Source organism: Triturus cristatus, chromosome 10 (genome assembly GCF_964204655.1).
Source record: "Triturus cristatus chromosome 10, aTriCri1.1, whole genome shotgun sequence".
NCBI lineage: Eukaryota > Metazoa > Chordata > Amphibia > Caudata > Salamandridae > Triturus > Triturus cristatus.
This window is the reverse complement of record NC_140593.1, coordinates 277,330,816-277,357,729: the sequence shown is the minus strand read 5'-3', so window position 1 is coordinate 277,357,729 and position 26,914 is coordinate 277,330,816. Positions and strand designations below refer to the sequence as shown.

General features: G+C 42.9%; 1 protein-coding gene across 5 annotated transcripts in view; it reads left to right on the top strand.

Annotated features, from left to right (window-relative positions):
* Positions 1 to 26,914, top strand: part of AKAP9 (A-kinase anchoring protein 9) — a 1,384,828-nt gene that overhangs the window by 874,581 nt on the left and 483,333 nt on the right. For 4 of the 5 annotated variants that reach the window (XM_085631105.1, XM_085631108.1, XM_085631107.1 and 1 more), the window contains one exon: positions 23,897 to 23,935. The exons of the other annotated variant lie outside the window; for it this stretch is intronic. In XM_085631105.1, coding sequence (XP_085487231.1) covers positions 23,897 to 23,935 — 39 coding nt within the window. The remainder of the gene's footprint in view (positions 1 to 23,896; positions 23,936 to 26,914) is intronic. 5 annotated transcript variants of the gene reach the window in all.

The window sequence follows — 26,914 nt, the reverse complement described above, 5'->3', positions numbered from 1 at the left end:
TAAAGTTGGACTAGCCCCATTCTTCAACTCTTTTCCCATCTCAATGTCCCAAATTGTCTCACTCACTTTATATTTTCCTGCTTTTTCATGCACGTTCAATCTCCTTTCTTCTACCATATCCAGGAAAGCTTTCTCCTCACCTTTCAAACTACAAGTCAAATTATTCTTAAAAATGTAATCTAATGTTAATCCTTTTTCTTCAATAAAAATCTCACCAAAAGTGTTAGCTTCTTTAGCTGGATTCAGCTCTTTGTTCATTGGCAAGTGCCCAAAAAAACTATCTCTGTTAGACATCTTATAATCTACTTTCCCTAACAAATAAAAAACACTACTTAAAATACTACAGGAAATACCATATGTAGCTGGTAAATGATGATAAGTAACACCCTCTGAAACGGATGCAGGTAATTGCATACAGACGTAGCAATCCCTTACTTCCATTGTCTTCACATATTCATATAACAGTTTCGAAAAAACATTACTAGAAAAGTTATTAATTGACCTATCTTTGTGTATGTAAGTATTACTAATTCTAATTGGAACTACTTTTTGTGAATTCTTCTCTACATTTGTCACATTCTCTGTATGCATCTCAAACTCCACTTTAAAAGTAACGAATAAAACTAAAACACCCCATAGAAGCATTAATAATCCAGTACAGCAGCAGCACATCCTACACCACCTCTTAAGGAAGGCACATCTATTTCTATTATCCTCTATGTTAGCCATTTTAGTTTAGCCTCTACTACTCCACTACTGTTTGAACTTTTCAATTTCAATTCTTCAGCAATTCTTCAGCTTTCAGTTTATCCAAATGATCTCTCTGTTCACTTAATCCAAGTGAATCCTTCTTTATTCAGTTTGGATACTTGTCATTCTTCACTTTAATTTCTTCAGCATCAAATTGTATTAGATCTCCAACATCAAAATCCTCAGTACTCGACTCTTCTCCAATGTCAGTCAAGAGTACTTTCAGAATTTCACCAGTATCTTCCTCAACCACTTCTCTCAAGATCTCTTCCGGATTATCTCGAGTCACTGTTTCTTCTTTCCCTCCTTCAGACAGTGCCACATAAGACCATTCCGGTGATCTGTACTTTTGGTTGGGTCTTCTTACTCTTTTTATTTCCACTGGTTCGTTTGACTCCTTTGATTCTTCTCCTTCAGCTTTTGAACTTTGACTCGAAACTTCATTCACTTGTTCAGCTTTCGATGTATTTGCTCTTATTATTTTGTATCTCAGCCTCTTAACTCTGTTGTTAGGCCAACGGTCTCCTCATAACACCTTTTTCGGCTTTATTTCTTTATTACTTCTTTCTCCAATCCAAGTTCTCTTTCTCAGAACTCGACCCTCTGTTTGTTCATCTTCATCATCTGTTTCAAGTGCCTCTTGTTTCCGTTTTCCAGCAGCTCTCTTCTTTTCCACAGATTTTTTCACCACTGTTTGAGACTTCCCTACTCCTGTCCCTCCTCGGGTCTCCGACACGCAATCTTCTTGCTGTCTACTTGTCCCTTCACCTGGCTCATCAAGAATGTTCCCTACACCTCCTCGGGGGTCTTCCGCAATCTGTCCCTCTCTCTCTTTTTCTGACCCTACTTCTTCAAGTATAATCTCAAGTGGTTTTTCAATCTCCTCCTCCTCTGATTCAGGAGTAGTCTCTGTGTTATTTCTCTTTTCTTTTCTTTTTCCTTCGCTGCTGTTTGAAACCTCAGGCTCTTTTACAGAATTTGATCTCCTTTCTGATACTCGCAGTGGTTCATTCGAAGCTCTTCCTACTTCTTTCCCCACTGATTCTGTATCTTCATCATCGCTGGAATCTGACTCTTCAAAATACTCTTTACCAGTCCCTTCTTTCGGGTTTGGAACTCTCAGAGTATGACTTGCATGTACCCAGTGCTTCACTCCAGCACACTTTACTGCAGTCGTCGTAGTCAGAATAACTTGTCTCGGCCTTCCCCACCTTGGAATCAAGCAATTTCTTCTTCTGTGAACTTTTATCCTCACCCAGTCTCCTGGACTCAGATCATGGGCTTGCTTCTTCTCAAGTGTGGTAGCTTCTTCTCCAACCTGGTGAAACACAGAATGAACTGCGTCAGCCAGGCCTTTACAGTAATCCAAAATCATGTCATCAGTTATTGTCACCAACTTATTGACAGGCACGAATGCATGGCGCATAGCACGTCCCATGATTATCTCGTGCGGACTCAAACCAGTAGTCCTATCTGGAGTAGATCTCATAGTCATCAGAACTAGAGGCAAAACATCTGGCCATTTCATGCCAGTGGCTAAGCACATTTTTCCAATCCTATTCTTGATTGTGCCATTAATCTGTTCAACCACACCAGAAGCCTCTGGTCGGTATGCACAATGTAGTTTCTGCTGTATTTTCAATGCTTCACAAATCAAACCTATGAGCTCATTTTGAAAATGTCTACCTCTATCAGACTCAACTGTTACTGGAAACCCGTACCTAGGAATCAACTCCCTTAACAGTAACTTTGCCACTGTTAATCCATCATTTCTTCTAGTCGGGTAAGCTTCCACCCACCTTGAAAACAAACAGACTACCACTAGAACATACCTCAGTCTGTTTACTTGGGGCATTTCAATGAAATCAATCTGCATTCTTGTAAAAGGACCTCCTTCTCTGCCTATTGTTCCCAGACTCACCACTGTCTTTTTCCCAGTGTTAAATTGCTGACAAACTAAACACCTCTGACAGATGCTTTCTGCAATTGTCCTGAACTTTGCATTGTACCAGGTCTGCTTGAATGACCTAACCATCGCGTCCCTCCCCAAATGTCCCTGGCCATGATACATCCTTGCCATTGACGACAAGATGGAGTTGGGCATTACTGGTCTGCCATCTCTGTAGACCCAAACATGGTCTGTTTCTCTTGGAGCACATCCTGCCTTAATCCAATCTTTTTTCTCTTCCTCTCCTGCCTCATCTTGCAACTGTTTCACTTCATCCCAGGTCTCTAGGACATTAGTAAACATCACAGAGAGAAAAGACATTTCCCCTTCTCTGTCCCTGTTGATGGACTGATTCGTCTTGGCACAGTATTGCGCAACATCGTTGGCATATCTGTTTCCGACCGTTATAAAATCCTCCCCTAGACCATGGGCAGCACATTTTACAACTGCTAACTCCTTAGGCAGCTGTATCGCCTCAAGCAATTTACCAATCATTTCAGCATTCTTTATTGGAGTTCCACTCGATGTCAAGAAACCTCTTTGTAGCCAAAGTTGGCCAAAATCATGCACCACTCCAAATCCATACTGACTATCAGTCAACACAGTCGTCCTCAAATCTCTCCCAATTTCGCAAGCTTTTGTCAATGCTATCAATTCAGCAACTTGCGCAGATTTCACCCCTTTCAATGGTGATGCTTCCATGACCTCTGAAACTTTGCATACCGCATATGCTGCACATAACACACCATCATCATTTCTCAGACATGATCCATCCACAAACAACACATGATCACTCTCATTCAAGGGTAGATCTCTTATGTCTGGTCTTGGTTTTGTACAGTACTCAAGCACATCCAAACAGTCATGATCATCTTCCATTTTCACACCCACATTTTCAATGTCTGGCAAAAGCGTCGCTGGATTCACATTCACACATCTCTCAAGAGTCACATTTGATGCTCCCAGTATCACTTTTTCATATTTGGTCAATCGACTATGTGACATGTACTGAGTTCTGCTTCTTGTCAAAAGAATTGCCACATTGTGAGGTACGAATACCCTTACAGGATATCCCATTATGATTCCTTCACTCTGTTCCAGGCTCCTGCATGTTGCAGCCACAGATTTCAGACAACCTGGTAAACCCACAGCTACAGGGTCAAGTGTCGATGAGAAGTACGCAATAGGCCTTCTCAGTAATCCATGTTTCTGAATTAACACTGAAAGTGCACATCCATTTCTCTCACTGCAGTACAGCTCAAATTCTTTTTCATAGTCAGGCATACCCAAAGCTGGAGCCTCACACATTTTACTTTTGAGCTCTTCAAATGCTGCCATTTGTTCTGCATCTAGATCCAATGGATCCGTCATCTCACTTTTTGTCAGTTTAATCAGTGGCTTTGCTATCAGGGAAAAGTTAATTATCCACTGACGACAATAACCCACCATACCCAGGAACATTCTCACTTCTCTCTGGGTCTTTGGAGCTTTCATTTCTCTGATTATTTTGATCCTGTCAGTAGTCACTTTTCTCAGACCTTTTTCAATATTGTGTCCAAGATAATGCACCTCTTTCTTGCAAAATTGCAATTTGGCTGGAGATACCTTTAACCCTCCATCTGCCAGATGATTCAGTAAAGCTATGGTATCTACTTCACAAGCTTCACGTGTTTTTGATGCCACCAGTAGGTCATCAATGTACTGCACTAGCACTGAATTTTCGGGCATGATCAAACTTTCCAACGATTTCTTCAATAACTGATTGAATATCGAAGGACTCTCCGTATACCCCTGTGGGATTCGACACCATGCTAAGATACGCTGGCCAAACCTAAATGCAAAAATCGGCTGGCTATCATGATGCAATGGAATTGAAAAGAACGCATGACACAAATCAATCACTGTATACCACTCAGCATCATGTGGAATTTGATACAGGATCACTGATGGATTTGGCACAATAGGACAACATGCCACCACAATTTGATTAACTTTTCTCAAATCCTGTACGATCCTAAATTTCCCATTGGGCTTTTTTAGTCCCATTATCGGTGAATTACACGGACTACTCAGTAGTTCTCTCAGGACTCCTTGCTGAATCATTTTCTCAATTATAGGAGTTATCCCTTCAATTATTTCTGGTGTCATTTTGTATTGAGGAATGTTAGGATATGTGATTCCCTCTTTTACTGCAATTTTCACTGGATCTACATTATTCATCAATTCCACATCCTCTCCAGTAAAATCCCAAACTGTCCTTTTCACTGTGTCTCTCAGCTCTTGAGGCAAATCCTCCGGATTAAACACAGCAAATGCACCAATTAACTCACTTTCTCTATTTTCTAGAGTCACTCGGTACAAAGCATCTTCATCTGGTGTCTCAAAGGCTATTCCATCTGGTGTACAAAAAATTGTGCAGTTCATCTTGCACAACAAGTCCCTACCCAGTAGGTTCACTGGACTCGTGTCACAGACAATGAATCTGTGCATGTCTGAAAATTTCCCTATCTGTACTCTTACAGGTTCAGTAAGACGTGTTTTGATTTGTGTATTGGCCACACCAACTACTTGGATTGCTTCATCCGAGAGAGGAAGATTTCTAACATCTGTTGACCTGACAGTTGATCTTGTCGCACCTGTGTCTACCAAAAAAGTACCACTCTCCTCATTTATTTTCCCATCCACAAATGGTCCTGCCTGGTCTATTTCTAGAGTTGCACCAAGTATGCACTCTTCTTCCTCTCCTCGGCACCGTCAATAATCACCCTCAGACTCACTCCCTTCACTCTTTAACAAGTACTGCTGTACTTTGTTAGAACGTCTTGGTTTGTTTACCTGCTCATCATTGTAGAATCCTGAATCCTGATTATACTTTTGTAACCCTCTATTCTGCGGCAAGGGCGGTTTTGGCTCTTGACTCTGCTGTCTCACAACTTTCTGTTGTTGCTGCTGTTGATTATTTCCTTCGTTCTGGTTCTGCACCTGTTGATTTAAAGGTTTACTTTCATTACTCACTAATGGTGGATTAGGACACTCAGATCTCCAATGCCCCAATTGGCCACAGTTGTGACAAGGGAACTTTTTCTTCGCTTCCTCAAGACTTCCTTTTCCTTTTCCTGCATATCTGGGTCTATTTCCTGCATTATTTCCTGGATTATTCGCCTGTTCCACTAACTGTGCTTCCTGTCTCTCCGCAACTTTCACTTGTGCCCACATTGCTTTCTCTTTCAGCTTTCTTTGTTTTGCTTCAATTTCATCACTGAAATATTTTGCATGTCTCAGGATCTCATCTACTTTCTTACTCTGCCAATCCACTGTGTGCTCACAAATTCTCTCACCAATTTCAGGTCTAAGGCCATATACAAATCTGTATACAAAGTGACTCAAATCTTTGTCACCCAGGTGTTCATCTCCACTGAATTGTTTAAATGCCAGTATCAGCCTCTCATAAAAAGCATGAACTGATTCTTTCGCTTCCTGCTGTGTTCGATCTATCTTTACCCAGTCTGTCTCTTTTGCAGGTACTTTACTCTTCAGGTATACCATCACCTGATCATACTTCCTCATTACTTCTGGATCTGGTGCCCCTGTTCTTGGGTCTCTTGGATATTCCTCAGTAGGCCAACTCACAACTATTTTACACTCAGTCCACAAGTCTGCTGGAACAATTATATCAAACAGACTATTCAGGTCAACCCACAGCACTTTTGACAATTTCACAAACCTATCTACCTGCCTATACCACTCGACGGGCTTTTCTCTCAATCGAGGGAAATCATTTGTAAATGATAAAATATCCTGTCTGGTCCATGGAACATGTACATATCCTCCTCCAGGTATTTCTCTCATAGGATAATTATCCACTGGTTTCTCCTTTTCTCTCACTGGAAATGCTGAATAAGTTGTTCTATCTTCAGTCTCATCTCTTTTCTTGTACCACCTATCCTTCCAGTTTTCAACATCACCCCATCTTCGCAATAATGCTACCATTTCCTTAATCTGTCCTGTTCTACCAGTAGCATTCAAATTTTCAATGTCCTTCTCTGTAAAATCCATCCTGTAAGTTCTCTGTAAAGCTTTCACTTTATCAATGTCAACTCCCTGTTCATTTGCTATTGCTCTTAGCCTGTCATGTGTATTCCTTGCTCTCCAGGTAACACTTTTACACATAAACATTAGTTCACCATCATGATGACTCTTCAGAATCTCTGTTGGAACTGTCCCTGTGACAAGCTCTTCTAGTTCTACACGTAACTTAGCTACATCAATTACTTGTGAATCTTTATCTTTTTTCTGTAGAACCTTCATCCAATCATTCAAATCATCAACTGTTATTTCAGCAGTTTTTCTCACTGGAACCACTCTCTTTTGCGGTTCTAAAATTGGCATCCCTGAACAACTAGCTTCACTAGCATCCAATATTTCACTACATGTGTCATGTCTTGATTGTCTCAGGTCATTTCTTGCTGCTCTTTTGCCTGAATCTCCTGAAGGACCAACTGAATTTGTCAGATTATTCCCAACATATGGAATCACCAGTCCATTCTCACCTGTCCTCTGTTTGTCAAACACAGGCATAACTGGACCTATTGTTACAGGCACCGTAACAGCTTCTAGATTTTTCGTTAACTCCCTAATCTTCTCAGTCAACTCTGTTGTAGTTCTGGCTAATTGTCTGGCATTCTTATCAAGGTAATGATCACTTCTCACTTCAGGTGTCTCATTTTCTGTCTCACTAACACAAACTGTATCTCTTATCGGAGAAACAACTGGTGTACTTTTGTCCGGTTCTGGTCTATATGGAGGTGGTCTTTTGTAAATCATGTCATTTAAGACCTCATCCTCATACTCATTAATCCCATATTTTCTTATTTCTGACTCAGGAACCCTTTCTGCTCCTCCTTCAACTGTTCTCATCGGATATAATCCCTCTGACATACTAACATCTCGCCACCTTTTCATTCGATCATGATGAGTCTCACGATCATGTCTCCTCCCAAACATGTACCTATAGTACCCCCCAGATCTTTGTTTCTCTCTCTCATGTACTTCTTCTTCCCATTCCACTAAAGCCTCGAACTGTGTAGGTCTTGGCTTCGGGTCAAGACATAGCATCTTTTCCCGTAAATTTCTCAACACGGCCAGATTAAATGAACCATGTTCTGGAAATGCTAGAACACCATCTTCTTTAGTATACCTAACCCAATTCTCCAACCATATACAAGTATGAAACCCATGTCTTGCAGCCATGAAGGATGCAGGTGTTTTCGGTGGAGGTAACAACTCGCCCTCTCTTGTTTTAACATCTTTATCCTTGCTAACCCACTTTTTAACTTTACCAAAAAATGTTTTCTTCTTTTTCTCTTCTTGATAATACATTTTAGCGTTTACAAAGAACTCTCTACTCTTTCCGTATTATAAATATACAATACGAATTTTCAACCAATTGCAGCGCGGCTCACACTAACGCACCAATCCTAGCGCGAGCACTATTCTGATCTGCCACCCAATCAGAGCGCGGTCTTTCTGACGTCAACAGTCGCTGCAGTTTGTCTCTTGTCTTCTGTCACTCGTCTACCCCTCCTTTACAAACTCTTTTCAGTAGACTTCGTGTCAAAATTTCTACAAAATCTATTAGTTACAACATAAAAACATCTCCATTGTCTGCTTCGCTAACCACAGAATAGTAAAAAAGAGTCTATTTCATATGAAACCTTTCATTGACACAGTAGCACTTCTTCTACTCTGCCCTACTAACATACATTCATTAACTGTTTCCTCTAGGACTTGTCCAAAGAGTCTTACAATCAACTAAATGTACAAACATTCACGCACATTCATACAAAGAAAATATAGTACATACACACAGAATCCTGCTTCCCGAGAACAGACAATCTGCTCCACTACATAATTATAACATACATTAACTAAGCAAGCTTTCTTTGCCCAGTTCTTCAAATAAGCTCAGAGAATATCTATTACTCCTCCCGCGATAAGCTTTAACGGAAATCCTTACGGATCCCTGGGACTTAAGACCAGAGTTTCACAGATAACCTTCACTATCATACACACTCCTTATATACCAGAAATATCTAATAGTAACATACAACGATGTCACTAATTCCGAACCCAGACAATGTGACGCGCAACTTCGATTGTCACACGTTATTCCTTACAATTCCGTCTTTCCCGAGAGCAGCATTTACTTCCCTCTGCCCTACTACGGAACTGCTACAGCTTCCAAGTTCCAGAAGCACTACATATAACTCAACATTACGACTCCAACATATAGTATTAGTACATATACCAACATGAACCAATAATCAATAATCAATAAAAACAATCTTATCTAATCAAGACAATCATCAAAAACCATCAATCTCTGCTACCAGGAAATTGATAGAGATCAGGGTGTGTACAATATTCCCACTACCACGGATAGAGTAATCTCACAGTTACACGCACATGCATACATCATACGCTAGGGCCCATTTCACTAACATACGCTCAAATACTCTACCAGCAATAAACCTGTAGAAGGAAAACACTCCTAAACACCCCGCATCTATATCGAGGTCGATAAGACCTGGTTTTTGTGACTGTCCCTCAGCATAATCTATACAAAATATACAACAATAATCAATAATGCAAACTCAATAATTGACAAGAAAGAATATCCAACACCATGTTTAAAATTATATTGCTTTATCTAAAATTAGTCAAAGAAAATCAATCAGAGTAAATCATTTCTCATAGTTACCTATTCTAGCTAAATGTCAGAACGGGTCAGGACAAGTCTCTCGGTAAATGTCTCTCAAGACGAAGTCCCTTCAGCATCAATCCTCAGCAACGCAGATTCGATACGCGGCAAAGGCAAAATGGCAAGTGGCAAAAGACCCTCTCTAGGCTAACATCTCTTATAGTTTCTAAACAATAGAAAGATACATTGGGAACATAGAAAAAACCATAATGTCCGCCGGACTTGCTGAGCAGAGCGAGAAGGAAAGGATGTAACATTGCTACATTTGAGAATCTCCGCTCAGGAAAAGTACACATAACGAAAACTACGGAACAGGAACCAAGGAAATAAAACATGTATCACAATTATCCTGCTTCTCCTCGGCCATCGAGCCACAGTTCAGAGCTTCCCTCTAAGGCTCCTTTGTTTCCCAAAGCTGCCAAGGACACTTTCACTTCTCTTGGAGACTTCCCAAAAACTGCTGCCGTCTTCATGGAAAGTTTTTCGACAAGGACCATGGTCAGTTAGCTTCAGGACCATTTCCAGCAGGGGTCTCCCTCGTCTCAGTTTTCATATTAAAATCACAGCCAGGCTCATTATTCAGCCATCTTTCTCAGGCCAACATAGGCCTTAATAGACCATCTTAATTTAAAAGAGACAAAACAACGTTACCACAGCATAGTGATTAAACAGTGTTAACCCCACTAATACCCTTATGTGTATGCATTTATCTAGCACTTGCAACATGGAAAAGCATTAATTCAGAAAGCGTTTTGTGCTCAAAAATAAACAGCACATAGCAACGTTTAAACATGAAAACACATTTAACACGCGCGTTATTATCAGTCAGCACATTTAAGCACACTCACGTGTAACTCTTTCTTGTTAAAACAAACGGATTGATTAATATAAACGCACTTGCACAAGACAAATAATTAATTATTAATTATTAATACTTTAGTACAACGAATAGACATGCCAGAGCTTCAAAAGCCCCAGAATTTTCAAACTGAAAACTCTGCTCCAGCATGGGCATCAGACCGCGTCGTGAAGAGGATGAAGATGAAAAATGAAGTGTGTCCGAGGTCACAGCACTAGAGTTTGAAAAAAGAAGAAAAGTGTGTGAAGTAGACATCTGTTACACCGCAAAGTACAGAATATGACTAAGAGTGTCATCGCAATCAAGTGCATCCCCAAGAACATTTCAGGGGCCGTTGGCATCTAGAGTGAAGCACTATACCTAAGAAATACCCAGAGGTCAGTGAGGCATCTTTGGCACTATGAGAGGCTGGCCGCCCAGAAATCTTTAATCAGACTGATTGAACCTGAAGCCTGTGGAAGAGAGCAAGCTGGACGATTTGTACCATCCACCTTTGACGTTGCGCGTGAGACTTAGTGGTGGTCCTGTTCAGACGTCCTGAGTGACCTTTGTCATAGGGTCTAAAAGAGGATCAGAGCAATCCACACTGGCCCGTGGCTATCCAGGGGCAAGGGCCTCCGAGATTTCCAGTAAGAGAGCAATCCCGACACAAGAGATGGGTCTGCAGCAGCTCCCCAGCAGTTAACAGAAAGCACAAAGGTCTCGGTTGGAGCCTAGCTACCCCAGGGAGTGCACTGTCAATGCCGGTGCACCCGAGTCAGGATGGCAGGAGTATCCCGACCTGGAAACAACTACCCGTGAGGCGGAGCGAGTGACTTGAAGGTGGGACTCGTAGCGATTTCTCCATGGGCCTATAGTATGGCGTTGGAGCGACAAGGCGTAGTCCACACAGTCCTGTGGAAGCCTGGTGAAGAGGACCTCAGGGTACTTCCATGAGAGGGGAATCCTGGTGAGAGAAGGATGTCCGTAATTGCTCTACTTTCGGGCAGCTGCAAGCGCTGGGGCATCTGAGGTAGAATCTTCGTCAGATCCCGGTAAACCATCTGTCTTTGCAGGATTGCTAACCAAGGAGCAAGAGTGCCTTTGAAAATGTATCTGCAACATACTTCACTATTGACCCACATGCACCCTCACAGCCAACAGTGTATATAGACTTCCACTCAGTGAGACCAGGTGGGATGGGACCCATAGTGCCCAGGTGACCTGTGACCATTCAAACTGATGAGCGAGAAATCCAGAGTTCATCTTAGCTGCCATTAGTGCCCAGAGAAGTCTGATTAAAATGGCGGAGGCATGCCGTGATGCCTTGTGCTCCCAGCTGCACCGGTCCTGCCAGCAACTTGAATAGACTAACTGGAGTTGTTATTTTGTTCTCTCCCATAGGGTGGACGTGTTGTCCCATTTTTATAAAGGTTGGGAGGGATGTAGTGACCGGCTGGTCGCGTTTTAGTGTTTAGAAGTGATGTGTTTCTGCCAGCCACTCCCTGAGGGTCTGGCTTCCACACTCAACCCACACCCATCCATTACAGGTGTCACAGGACATGTGACCCTGCTAATAAAAGGGGCCAGGCCAGTGGGCCGGTGCCATATACTATACCTCAGTGTCTGTGTGATCATTTGTATTATATGGGGGCCTAGGCCCCTGACCCTTTAGAGTTGTGAACATAGCATGGCCATCACGTTGGCTTGTGCTGTGTAGCCTGGTGTCTTGCTAGCTTCTTGGGGCCCATTTGAAAGTTCTAGACTTTAAGAACTGTGCTCAGTCCGTGGCACTATCTGGTTTGGCTTTATTTTGTAGCCATTTATCTTTCTTGTTGCCAATAGTGAGTTCAATGTCGGCAGCAGTTCTTGCTGTGGATGAGAGGAGCTATGTCTGTTCCAGCATGTCTTCTATTCATTGCTGCCTCTGATTGCTCGTGGGGATTGTGCGAGAGTCACGTATACTGGACTAATTCTGCGAGAGCAGTGTCGTAACTAGGCACTTTGCTGCCCGTGGTGGTCTCTGCCTTAACCGTGGCCCCACTGAAGAGCGCGGGGGGGGGCGTTGTGCTGGCGATAATTCCTGCGTTTGCCGCCCCTGCTGCAAACTCATTTGAGAGTGGGGGGGCTGCCACCCCCAGAGCCCGTGTCGCCCCCCCCTTGCTACACCACTGTTCGAGAGCCCTGACAGCCTTTAAAAGGCACCAGCCAGCCACAGATTTAGGCCCTTCTACAAAAGGATACTGTGTGCAAGCAGTTTTGTTTCTGTTGGGTCACCACCCATGCTTTTCACTGTTAGTGAGTAGGTTGGCCTCTGGAGTGGACGTTAATCTTCCCGTCTGCACCCAGAAGTCAGTATCCTTTAAAAAGCGGGGCACTCCGTGGTGTGGGCTTGTAGCAGGCATGGGATGTAGGAGCCAAAGCATTGACTTGTTTTTTTTAAGGTGGCTTCTGTGTCCTGGGTGTATTGGTCAGGCCCACCAGGGCTGGGATCACCGTGCCATGCTTGCATTGTGAGTGTGTGTCCATAATGTAGTTCTTCTATTTGTGAGTGGCCCTTCCACTGTGGATAGCTTTGCTCTTCCATTTTTTGTGAGTATGGGAATCTTGTACTCTGTTAGTCTGTCAATGATCTTTATTTCGATTTAAAAAACCATAAAAGATTACATTCAATTCATATAAAAGACATCATATAATTTTCAAAGGGTACCCCGCCCGACAGATACGCGTTTGTTGAGAATCAATGTCCCAATACTAGACCTTTCTTAGATATTAAAAAGATCAATAAATATAAATAAAATTCCGTCAATAGATACATTTAGTAATTGGATAGCATTTTGACAATAATTAAATTCATACATTCATACAACAAGTACATATTATGATCTAATCAATCAATGGCTCTGTCCAAAAATATACTAGGTTCCATGGGATACATCTCAAATAATACATAATGGGGCATAGTCCCTCTCATGCAGAACCAGCAAGGTATAAGGTTAAGTATAAATCAAATAAAACACACAGGTTCCTACAAATGAAATTTTTTTCAGTCCTATTCTCTTTCTTGTTAAGTCAACCCCAAAGAGGTATCTACTCACACTAAAAACTACTGCTTGTGTCGTATCTGATCGCAGTATTCTTGCTGCTTCATAACAGGATCTAATGCCCAAAAGCTGACAAATGGGATTAATCCATTTCTTCCTGGAATATATATAAGCTGGGCAGCAGAATTACACATGCAGTTTGTTCTCTTTTGCACCTGTGTGGCAAATAGCACTACAACCGTCGCTTACATCCCCATCTCTACATTCCCATTTTACTGTATTTGCATTTATCTGTAGAACACCGTAGCGGAATATCAGATAAAGAGATTTAGCAAGCTGTGGTTGTATCTCATCTAAAAAGGACTCAAATTTCCCATTTGGTTTTATTGAAAGAAACCTTGTAGATAAAATGCCTATTTTTGAGCTGTGGGATGAAATATCTTGATTAAAAGCCCAAAAAGTCTGTTTCAACAGTTTTTTTGAGCCTATCGACAGTCCCCGAGGGTCGTCCCAGAAGTGCTTTAGTCCTAGTTTATAAAAACCAATCGCGAACATGGTTTAACCATGGCAGCCTTGCACCATTTTTAATTCTAAAAACTTCCTCCAGGCCTTCTCTATGATGAACAAGTTCATCTGTTGACCACAGGCGGACCCAAATCAGTAATGGCCGTAAAGTTGCCTGAAAATCAATGCGACGGATATTTAAATCCATCACTACTGGTATTAATGGTGTACGCATAGGTAAGCTAAGCAGTTTCCTAAAGAATTTATTCTCGACCACCATAAAAGTATTCTTTGTTACGTGGCCCCACAATTCAGCCCCATAAAGGCATGCAGATTGCACCCTATATTTAAATAACTCAAGTGCAAGGGAAACCGCTTTAGACAAACTATTCTCATGCTTCCTTATTATTGGTACTGAGTTTTGGATTAATATAGTTTTGCTTTTTTCCAACTGCGATCTCCAATTCATTTTAGAATCCAATGTAATGCCTAAATAATTAAAATTTAGCACATATTCTATCTTCTCATTTTTGACAGTTAAGTTTAAAAAAAAGATTTGTGTGGATTAACTGCCATATATTTCGTTTTGGTAGAATTTATTTACAAGCCCTTCGTTTCACAGTAAATTTCGAAAGTATTTAATAGGCTTTGCAGACCTTTGGGGGTTTATGATATTAAAATTGTGTCATATCGGCTAATAAAAGTGCCGGTACTGGCACCCCCCCAACTTGGGAGAATCATGTTCGCAGCTCAAGAGATATTCAGGGATGTCATTAACATACAACGAAAATAAGGTAGGGGCCAACACGCATCCCTGCCTTACCCCCCTTTTTACTTGTATGCGGTCTGTAAGTTCACCATTTAGACCCCATCGGACCCTTGCAAAGTTATCCTTGTGTAGTCTTATGATCTGCACGAAGGTTTCCCCTGGGACACCCTGGTCTCTTAGTGATTTCCACAGGAGATTTCTGGGGATGAGGTCAAAGGCTGCCTTAAGGTCCACAAAGGCAATATACAAATGGGCTTTCTTAACTGTGATATACTTCCAAATTATACAAAGAAATCTAAAAACCTGGTCAATTGTGCTAATTTTGGCTCTAAAACCTGCCTGATATTTGGATAAAATGCTGTACTCCTCAATCCAGTTACTCAGTTTATTTAAAATTTGACGTGCATATATCTTTTGTAAAACATCAATTAAACAAATCGGTCAATAATGCGACGGGTCATGGCGGTTAACCTTTTTAAAAATAGTTGCAATCTCTGCCCCCTTCCATGTTTCAGGAATCGGTGCACCTGCTGCAACTGAATTACATAAAAGATTAATATAAGGAGCCCAAACCTCTTTTTCATGCCTCCATAGGTCACCTGGTATCTTGTCTGGTCCAGGGGCCTTCCCTACTTTTATTGCGTCTATTGCTACTATTGTTTCCTTCATACTGAAAGTTAATCGGGCACTAGTTGGACAAATTTCACAGTCTTCTTGATTATAATCAGTATCATCGTTAGAGGATGAATAGAGTTGTGAAAAATGGGTTACCCAGGTGTTTGCGTCAAAGAAAAGGTCCTTATTACATTTCCCCTTTTTATTACCCTTAGATATCAAACGCCAAAAGGTTGATTGATCATTTGTTTTGCCTGCAATAATCAGCTCAGTCCAAATGTTATCTTCTCAGTTCTTTCTAGCCTGGATTAGTACCCTCTTGTAACAGGTCCTTTTTAGGTCTCGCCTGAGCCAGCGCTTTAGCGCTGCTCTCGCGAGAGCTTTTGTAAAAGGGGGATTTGGAAGTGCAAACCAGTGCTTTCAGGCCGCCAACTACAGTGCATGTGCGCCGGGCGCGCGCACCATTTGGCAGCCTGCGTGATCATTTCGCGGCCGCTTTGATGTTCTCAGTGAGCCGCGCGGCCACTGAGAACATCAAAGCGGCCGCGAAAGTGCACACCATTTGCCACCCCCTCCCTTATCCCACTTCCTGCTTGTTTATTAATTTAAGTTCCCATACTCCACTGCGCTTTAAACTGTGTGTACAGAAGATAAAATTATATTTATGGGTATACAATTTGAAGTAATATGCCACACAAGCAGCGATTGTACGCTTTGCATTTGTTAGATAACCTGATTGAAAAAAAAAACTCTGCTCTTGAAAGATGCCATATAATGTCACGCATATGAAACGTTAGGTAGAAAAATGCATAAGTATGAGAAACCCATTTTACCCAGCATATGCTTATTTGCACTTTTCTGCAGATGGACTGAGAAAAAGTTGAAATGCGAATCTTTTGTAAAAACAAATGTCATTCCCCTTTGAGAAGGGCTTTTAAAATGTGGCAGGATTTTCTGCAGGTTATTTCGTTCATGTGTTATCGGATACAGAAGCACCGCTGTAATTCGCTCGCTGCTCACTGACTGTAGTTTAAATTTTACACCCAGTCATGAGGGCTGCTCCTCCTACCACGGGGACAAAGAAGCCATAAAACTCTTCCCCGTGACCCTAAACCCTCGACTCAGACATTAACTGTTCAACAGCATTCCCTCCCTGGGCTGCCATGACAAACTAGAAACCTCCCGCGCCCCCCCCCCCCCCCCCCGCCCCCCCCCCCCCCCACTGTCAGACTGGTGATCTCCCACTCAAAAGGTACAATGGTGAATATATTAACTTTTACCTTTGATGTCGTTTTAGGTTTTGAGTTGTAAACGGACGGACAGACAGACAGCGAGATAGATAGACAGACATACATACATACAGACATACATACATACATGTTGGCTGGATGGATGGATGGATAGATATGTAGATAGGTGGACGACGGAGGCCCTCACACGCTACAGGAGTTAAGGGATGAAGAACCCTCTAATTAAGCGCCCTCTCTTCACCTCCCCCAGACGTCTCCACACAGCCCAGGGTTGTGGAACTGTTTACTGAGGCTGTTTACACAGCAGGGTGACCTCTCTCTGAGCTCCAGCACTCTTAGTTTCTTTAAATGGCTGCGAGCGCACTGTGTGCTCCTCTGCAAGCTCCTCGTTGGTGATCGTACAGGTTTCTATGGGTAACCCTGTACCCTTTGCCCCGCTTGGGTAAACAGGCCTTCAGGAGCCTCTGTGAGGGAGGGAGGGATAGCTCGGCTGTGTGAAGCACTGACTAACATCTGGGTCACAGGGAGGTCACAGCGGGGATCCCCAGGAGAGACGGCCTCCATCTGTAGAGATGGGGTCGTTACTGGTGTGGCATTCATGACATGAACAGCAGGGTCCACAGAGTGGGGGGACAGCTCCTGAGACTGCCGACCTACCCATAGTGCACTGCTGCTCACGACACAAGAGGTGCCCTGCAAACACGTCATCGGCGATGCGCAACCACACTGTAAACGCTGTGTAATACAGGCGCGGAACAATCATTCACCCTTCCTTTGTCGATATACCTGATTCACGCATTCATTCAGACCCTGCAGTGTAGAGTGTTACCACCCCAGCCGCGCTGACCTCCAGTACTGAGACCACCCTCCCCCCCCCATACCCCCAGGCCATGAACATCCCATTCAAGCCACTGCCAGCCTGTGACCTGCTAGAAATCGTATCCAGTACGGGGGGAGGGGGGGGGGGGGGGGGTTACTGGTAACCATGTCCAGTGCCCTGAGACTGCTAGGCAGGCGCGCAACACCCATTGGGCTCACCGGGCTTCAGCCCCCCCCCCCGTCATGTGTGTCAGCCCGGCTGAGACAGCCTCGCGGGCTAGCGCCCGTCTAATTGCAGCTGGACCCGAGTACTTCACAGGTCTTTAAAAGACCATTTACTCGTTAATGAGGCTTTTGTTGTGTTTTCACCCCTTCTTACAGCCACTCTGACTATGGCTGGAAGACTTAGCCCCCTCCGAAATCTTTTTAAGCCCCCCCCCCCACCGAAATTTGGCTCTAGTTGCCCGCCTGCTGCCAGGAGTGAACCCCTAGAGGGCCAGTCCCCAATAATGGACTCTGCCCCCCCAAGATCTCTGAGAAGCCTGTGGTTTGCAGCTCAGCTCAGCTGCAGACACAAGCTCAGAATAACCAGTTTATAATGGTCTGGATGGACAGTGCAGGGGTCACCAGATGTGAGCATCACTAGAGAGGGGCTCTGGCTCCGCCCACACGTTGGTAACAGGAGTACATGTTCAGATTGGGCAGAAGTTGTGTGCTTCCACTAAACAAGCATTTGCAATGCAATAGGTCTCACATTTGCTAGCGTTTGAGCTATTAGTATTGTAAATAACAATGCCTTTTATTTATATGTTTTGAAAACCCGCAAGCGGTGCGTAAACATGCACATTTCCTACTAGTCCTTGCTTACAAGAAGCAATGCTGGCAGTAAAAGAGGCGCAGTTACTGCCAGCTTTGCTTCTCGTAAGCAAGGACCATAAGTAGAAAGTGCATGTTTATGCACCGCTTGTAGGTTTTCAAACATAATTAATAAGCATTGCCATTTACAATGCCAATAGCTCAAAATCTCGCAAATGCGAGACCTATTGCATTGCAAATGCTTGTTTCCATTAGGGTTGCTATATCTTTGACCTTCGTAGCCTGGATCAAATCTTTTTTTGCAGCACGGCATTCTTTATTATACCATGGGTTCTCTAATGTGGCTCCCTCAGAAATTCCTTTTTTGGATTCCTTAGGAGCCTTACTTAGTATTTGTCCTAATTCTTCTATCAGTCTGTCATGCATCTCCATAATTGGAATCTCTACTATTGGTAAGTTTACGTACGGGGAAACTTTCTACATAAATGTCATAGATCTTTTTAATAGTCATTTCATTTCCCATTACCAACGGCCTTCTAAGTGCTCTACGATTATTTGTTAATATGGCTCAATTGGACTAGAACTGGAATCACTTTTCCTTGGAGAGCTCAACTGAAAGAGGGAGGCTACAAGTGTCCGACATAATGGATAGTGATCGCTTTCTGTTCTATCCTCAATTACTAGGTCACATACCATGGGCCAGAAAGGAATAGATACCAATATGTAGTCTAAACAGCTTTTAAAGCTACCCCGTATGAATGTGGGTAAATTTGGGCTGTCAGAAGGCAATCACCCATTACAGGCCCGTAGACCGTGGCCTGAGACCAGCCTTAACTGCGCAACGGCACATGTGCACGATACTACTGGGCTACTGTCCAGTTGTGTGATGTTATTGGCCGAGTCCTCATCCTCAAAAATATTTTCAAATCCAACCACAGGTTCAAATTTGCGGTTGAAATCACCCCCCACGATTATCAAAGCACTTTTGTTAACTGTGGTTAAAAGTTGATCCAGATGTTTAATAACCTCAGATTCCCTACTTGCTACATTCGGTCTACTATATATGTTAAAAATGTAGACTTCCCTTTTATCAGGTGCTAAAAACTTTATTTTCAAGATATCTTGGCAAGGGGAGTCAATTTGCTTAATATCAACACCTAGAGTAAATTTTATCCAAATAACAAGACCTCCCGAGGGCCTTCCTCTTCCTGAGGGAATAGCAGCTATACTAAAGATTTTATAACCTACCTTGTGAGGGCTTTCCAAGGCCCAAGTTTCTTGGAATAGGACTATTTCACTGTGTCCAATATAATCCTGCCATATTGCATCTCCTAGGTTTCTCCTATTCCCTGCAATTTTCCATGAAATCAGTTTTATCTCTGTTTTACATTCTTCCATATTTTGATCACAGTTTATTCCCTCAGCTTCATTTTCTAATCGTGGGACTTCCTTGCAGTCATTAACAAAGTTACAAGTAAGATTACCATTTATTACATCCTCCTCGCTGCACTGAGCTATTAGACCTGTCTCAGCATACAGACTATTTGTATCTGCCATGCATTTTAATATTCCTTCAGAGTTCCTACACACTGTATCATTCTGACTATTATTAAGGTTGCCTATCTGATCCCTTTGGCAGATATTCATGCTTTGTTTTCTTGGCTCTCTTTTTAGAATGCTAGTGAGAGTTCCTATGGCTACCTTGTCAGTAATTATAGGTCCCAAATCACTAGGGGCAGTTACAATACTGGTGTGAGTTCCTGCAGCTACCTTATCAGTAACTGTAGGTCCCAAATCTTTGGGGACAGTTAACAGTATCCTTCCCTGCTGGACTTTATGTAATTGTCAGTCCTGGAAATCCAAATCTGACAATGCTTGAAACCTATTAGATGTCATGATTGGTGGAAATCTAAGAACTTTGTTCCCATCTTGCGGTTTTTAAAAATATCCTAGAGGGAGTACGCTAATCCCAGTGTTAGGGGAAGAAGTTGCATCACGGTGATGTAAAAAATAATGAACCATCTTTGGCCTACGGAAATTAACCACAATGCAATCGCCCCTTATGCTCTTAGTAGATTGCCCTATCCACCCTACGAACCATTAAAATCTCATCAATGTCCGAAGGATGAAAGTTCCTGTGTTTCGTCAACCAGTCTACACTTTTATTCCTTAAGTCATTCCAATTCTCTTTCTGCCCAACCCTTAGTGCAGGAACCCTAGCCAGAATCAAAACATAAGGACACGAAGCCGGAGGAAGACATAGTATCTCCATATTAGGAACCGAAGCGCCGCTGGGTTCCTCGTCTCTCGGACTGCCAACAGGGGCACTCACACCGTCTCCCCCGTCTTGAGGTTTTACGCTTCCACTTTGAGGACCCTGCAAACCTGACACATTCAATCCTTCCGATAATACCCCCAAGCGATTTTTTTCCCCCCATTGTTAGGAATGGGGTTATTCACATATTTTTTGTCAATTTTCCCATCGTGCATAAGCGATGGGCGACTACCCACCACTAACCTTGTATCGTCCCTTTCAAATCTAAACAGTTGGAAACCCACATTAGTGGAGCTTAAGGTTTTTTTATTGCAGACTCTAGAAGGCTAATTTTTTCCCAAAGTAAGGCAACATTTTTTTCAACCAAGTCACGGACACAAACTAGAGCTGCTCCCAGCCCTGAGTCATTTAACCCTGCACATAACTCGGTCATGACTCCCTTGGTATTAATATCGCTCGATGCTAATAAGGGCAGGATCTTCTCGGTTTGTGTACCAACTGAAGTGGTTTTCGCAGGGGAAGGAGTACCCTTATGGTTACAATTAGCGCAGGCATTACCCTGATCGACCTTACCACCATTACTACCCTTCCCCTTAGTTTTTCTTATCCCAACCCCCCGCTTTCCTTTATCTAATAGGGCCTCAGTTTTTCCAGTCCCCACATTTTTTGAGGCCCTAGTCCTAGTAGCTCTGCTCGATACTCCCGCAGAGTTTAAGGCCGTTTCCAAGGGAGGTGACGAGGGGGTAAGTGGAACACTTGTAACAGTGCTGGACACAATCTCTTGACCTGTAGCCCCCAGTACAGGTGAAGGAGTACCGGTTATTAAATGTTTCTGCAATGTAGACGGGTCCAAGGAAAGATGTCGCTCAGTCATTTGGATTTCATGGGTTAGAAGGGACTCGGCCCTAACCAAGAAAGCGTCTAACGTACCAGCAACCCCCTTACGTTTTTCCATTCTAACACTACTTAATGAATGTAACAAACCAGGTGTTCTCTATATGTTAACACAGTACCTTGAGTCTTCAATACGTTGCAGAGTTTTGCGGAGACGTAAAATAGGATCCACGCTTTTCAGGGGGATGGCCCAACCCAGCCTCTTTCTGTCTCTGACGGGCTCAGACGGGCCCGCCCTTGGCCCGGGCATGCCCGCGTGCACCCCACGCTGCGGGAGCCCTGTGCCCCTTTTGAGCTCCTCCTGGCGCGCTGATGACAATACGTGGCATGGAGGGTTGCTGGGAAATGTAGTTTCCGGCCTCCGGTCAGCCCGAACAGCAACAGGCTTCCCCGGCTCTCCCCGGGTCTTTTGCGGTGACAGTGGTAGCAGGCAGGCAGGTTGGAGGTACAAAGATACTGGGCTCCCGCGCTGCGGGAGCCCTGTGCCCCTTTTGAGCGCCTCCTGGCGCGCTGGTGACAATACGCGCCGTGGAGGTTTGCTGGGAAATGTAGTTTCCGGCCTCCGGTCAGCCAGAACAGCAACAGGCTTTCCCCGGGTCTTTCGCGGTGACAGTGGTAGTAGGCAGGCAGGTTGGAGGTACAAAGATACTGGGCTAATATGTACTTATGGAAGTAAAAAGATGATGAGCTCTTAGAAATACTGTGCCCGGCCACTGTCACGCCCAAGCTGTTGGTCCAACAATTTACAATGAATCGGTTCAGTGGCTGGCCCCGAACAAGCTTCCGTTTAATCACGGTTACCGATCAGCAGTCTCCAAATAAAACAAGCATTGGCATAGCCAATAGGTCTCGCCTTTGGGACCTTATAAGTGTTTAGCCATGCAACAGTTGCATAATTAAATACTTATAAGGTCCCAAAAGCGAGACCTATTGGCTATGCCAAGTGGCCGTGCGGCCGCGAAAGTGAAAGTAATCGTGGTAAAGAGCGGCGCGTACGCCCGCGCACATGCACTGTAGCTCTAGGCTTGCCTAGTAGCACTTTTTGGAGCCCTCTCAAAAAGTCTCGCCAGACCAGCGCATGCGCTGGGTCAGGCGAGACCTAAAAAGTAGTAAGAATGATTCCAATAAGTGAAGAAATCATCAACTTTCGGTCTATAAAGGGTAAATTGCTCCTGTGCTGGTTGTATGTTCATGGAAACAGACCCCCACGTGCAGGGACCGAAACTTCACTTTTCACTGTAACATGAGTATGCAGCAAACAACCAATGCAGCGAACACAAACTACATCTGCAGCAGAAACGGCCCTCTGCGCAGCCATTAAAAGTTTGCTCGTTATCACCGCTTGCTCCCCACAACTCTCTAGAAACTATCGCGTCGGACGGAGACACATCAGGTCCCTTTTCTGACCACCCATCTGCCTTCTTCACGTACTTTATTTGTGTGCAAGTGAGAAGAGATTGCATTGCTCTTGCCCATGCTGTACCTGTGCTCTGTTTGAGGGATGATGCCCTGCTGCTGATTGCACATGCTGTGAGCTGTGCTGCCCGTGCTGTACATGCTTTGTGTTCATGAGAAGCTTTCAGTGCAGCTCTTTACGCTCCACTTGCTCTGTGTGCCTGCATTTGTGTTGGTCGTGTGTGCACGTATATCTTGCACAGCTGGTGCCCGTGCTGTACCTACCTGTTCGGTCTGCAAGGAGCACTTGTGCTGCAGCGTCTCAAGTGGTACATGTTGTTTTTGTTTCATTAAGGCATGTTTTTAGGTGCCGACCAAGGTGTACACAATCATACAAAAAAATACGGAACTCTTTAATTTCTATGGTTTTTCATGTTTGTCAATGATATGTAAAACGTACTGTCATTGATTGAAACGCTATTTTTCTCAGCTTTCTTTGAAAATACAGATGTACAGCTCTTAACGTACAAATTTCATGTGTATCTTTGCTCACTACATGTGTACTCTGTGTAATGATGGTAAATGAACCTTGACCTTTATTCCTCACTATATGCTACAAATGACAACACACGAATACCTGCTAAGTCACAGGAACTCCTGACCATGATGCCACCCTACCTGTTCAATGAGCTCTGATGCTTTTCTCGTTTTTGGACTGCAGGTTAATTGTGGCAGCAAATACGCCATACTTATAAACTGTAAAGTGTTAATTTGATAGCTATTGAAATTGATGTGCCCTGTGAATCCGACTAGGATGCTTTGGAGCCATGTTGTTCACCTTCATTGATGTTTACTAATCACAGGTGCTATTATGTGTTTGCAGTTTCACAGGACTCCTAATATATGTACTTAACCTCACTTTCCAGTAAGAGTCTCCACCTGCTAGATTGTCATGGAAGGATGCCTGTGTCCCAAATTCTTGTACCAAACTCGCACTATTTAAATACGGTTTGTTTTGTCTCAACGCTAAGGAAAGTGCCTGTTATCTCAGCACTTCGCTGTGCTGGTCGCTCTATCATCACCACGCATTAATGATGTAACACGACCTGTGCTCCATATTCTGTCTTTTGCTTTACTTCATCTTTTACATTATCACTTCGCAAGAGAACTGTGAAGGCATGTGAGTTACTCTGCTTTTTGTTTTTTTCTGTTCTCCTAGGCGTAGTAGATGCTGCAGTCGATGCAGCGCCCAAAGCAGGTGTGTTTGTACATTGCATGGCCGATTTTCAATTGGGTGACTGATTTCCTCAACTTGGAATTTCTAAATCAAGGGTGATGAGGCCTTAGCTTGCTGGTCTTGCACTAACTCTTAACTAACATGCAGCTTTCACATCACTTGCGCACTTTCTTCTTCTGCTGGTAGCCAAATTCTTACAACGCGCATTGAATGGACATGCAGATTCATAAATAACCATCATCTTAGCCACCAGCAATAATGAGTTTACCACGCAGTGAACGTTTCTTTAATACCTGTGTTGTTGCTGTGATTAACTTTGATGTCATTGACATGGATTTTTCAATCTCCTGATTAGACTGTGCTTTTTCATTGACAGAACCCACTACCTTTGCTGTAGCAAACTAGAAATAATCAAAGCTAATTTAAGATGATGGTCGCAGAAGAATCTTGTGTGTTGCAATGAAATTTGCAGTTAGCAACTGGTGGTTGTTCTTTCTTATATCAGTCTTTGTGATGGTTCTTTCCTTTTTAAGACCTTGAGCTGGTGAAAGTTTAAAGTATTTGCAATGCAGGGTGGCATGTATGTAGATCTTCATGAGAAGGTAACTGGTGGGTAGCAGGTCAATCAGTTGCCTGCTTGAGATAAGAGGAATGATTAGTATCCATGACTGTATGACATTATTTTATGATTATTTCTGATATTATTGTATAGGTTTCTTCTGCAGCATCAGCGGTGTATAAATTACTTGCCAATCATCATCGAAAACAAAATGTAGATTTTATCACATGCTAATCTTACATGTTTAGGAAAGTGCAGTTTCTGATCCTGTCCTTTCTTTGTTCCGTGATTTTCTCAAGAGTTCTTGTGTGCAGCAAACACTTTATTTCCTTTGCAACTTGCCAGTAAACCTCTATGCCTACGAATGTTCGAGTATATGGTCACTAAGAATGCACACTATTAATTTGGAAAGGGTGCATGTAACCCTCTGTGTAAATAGTCTCTTGGTGCAGACTGGGTTTTTACACATTCTAGTGCTGCAGCAAGAATTCCAGGCAAAGACGTTATTTATCAAGAAAACCTCCTACCCAAATCAGTTTCTTTTCTTCTGGTTGATTCCAAACTTGCTTCATTCATTAGTTGGTTCAGTTTCTCTTCCAGCATCATCAGTACATGGTAGAACTCTCTAACAAAAGATCTTGGCAACACTGAACCGCTTTTTTCATTTATGAAGGCGAAGGCATTAAAGATGCGTTTATTTGCTTAACGCTTCTTTGATTCGGGTGTCTTACTAGCTTTCGGGTATTTAGCACTTTATACATTTTGGTTTTGATTGGATCATATCGAGTTAAATTTAACTCATACCTACATTTTGAAGTTGTAAATTCTGCAGACAGTTTAAATGACAGATGTACGTGTCAAACCCGCCCATATTCTGTATTTGGTAACTTTGGTAACAGCAAGAATCGAGGATTTGCAGGTCATGCACGCGATACAACGCTCTGAATTAATGCTGTGTTGGTATTGACGTGTAAGCATGTGACTCGCTCTCAGGACTAGCAGATGAGAGGCTAGTTGCAGCACAAGCTTTCTCCTACTCTGCAGAGGGCTTTGTAGCTTTTGGCATGGATGGTGCTCGAGGAGGCTTCATACCGTGATCTCTGGCAGTGGGAAACCCTGAAGGTTCTCTGAGAAGGGAGCTAAGTGTGGTCTCATGAGGAGAGCTGTGAGCACCGCACCAGTTTAGTCTGCTAACGAGAAGGTGCTAGTTTTACTAACTAACCTTGGGGAAGCAAGTGTTGGTCAGTGGCCTGTGGGAATAGACGGTGCGAGGGAAAGGGAAAGGTCACAGGTGTTTAAAACAGCCAGTGGCGAAGTGCAGGGTCACTTTTGGGGCTCCCACAGTTTACCTACCTTTTTACCTGTTCATCTACTAATAATTTATCCGTATTACCAGTTCCTCCTCTGTATTAAGTATTCCATCATTCTCCATAACTATGTAGTGTCTTCAGTCTCTATAGCCACAAATTACTCTGTTTGCACCTTATGTTGTTACATAAACCATGGTAGTCCTTATTCCATTTGTGTAAAAATTGCACTGTTAAAGCAGGCAGCCTACAACATTTCATAACTGTACAGTAAAATGGGAAATGCCAACTGAGACTGTGATGAGTCCATAAAGTCACTATGCGAAAAGCCATCTGTCCATCATGCAGCCCATTGACATGGGCTTACATGAAAATGCCTGCTGCTGTAAACCCCTCGGCACCGACTAAAGACAAATAAAATAGATAGATCAGAAATGTTAACAGCATATCAAAGCCCATACAAAATCACAGTACATCCCGAAAAAGATGATGAAATCTTATGCCAACTAGCAGAATTGTCCACCAGACTCCAATATAGATCTTGAATAGTTTCCATGGATTAACAGAGGCTTCAGGTCGAGACGTCTGGTTTTACAAGAAGAATAAAACAAGGAGCAAATTGCTGTTGGACAAATACTGAGAGAAAAGTGAAGGGAGGCAGTAGAAGAACTGTAATATCCGCCCAAGGTTTTCTGGTGACTTAGCCTCGCCCTTCCCATATACATGCCCCAAGTTGTGGTACTTGTTCCATCTTCCTTTACAAGCCATCCATCAAACACTTGAACCCATGAACGACCATCATGTTGTAATTGAGTACATTATCCTGCATATCGAAAAAAACATGACTTTTTTTTTTATTAGCTCGGTTCTATGCATCAGTTGGTCCTGAAGAAAGTTTCAATCACATCACATTTGCGAAACTAGTACAAACAGATCAAACCTTGGATTATACACAGCCAATCAATAAATCAAAGAAGCTTTATTCGATCATTTCAAGATAATCATAAAAACACATACCAATATAAATGGGTTCATACACCTAATAAAATGAATGTTAAACAATCAGACAGCACGTGCTAATCCAACAATTCATGTAATTTGAAAGGCAAAGTCCAGAATTTCAATACGTTTAAC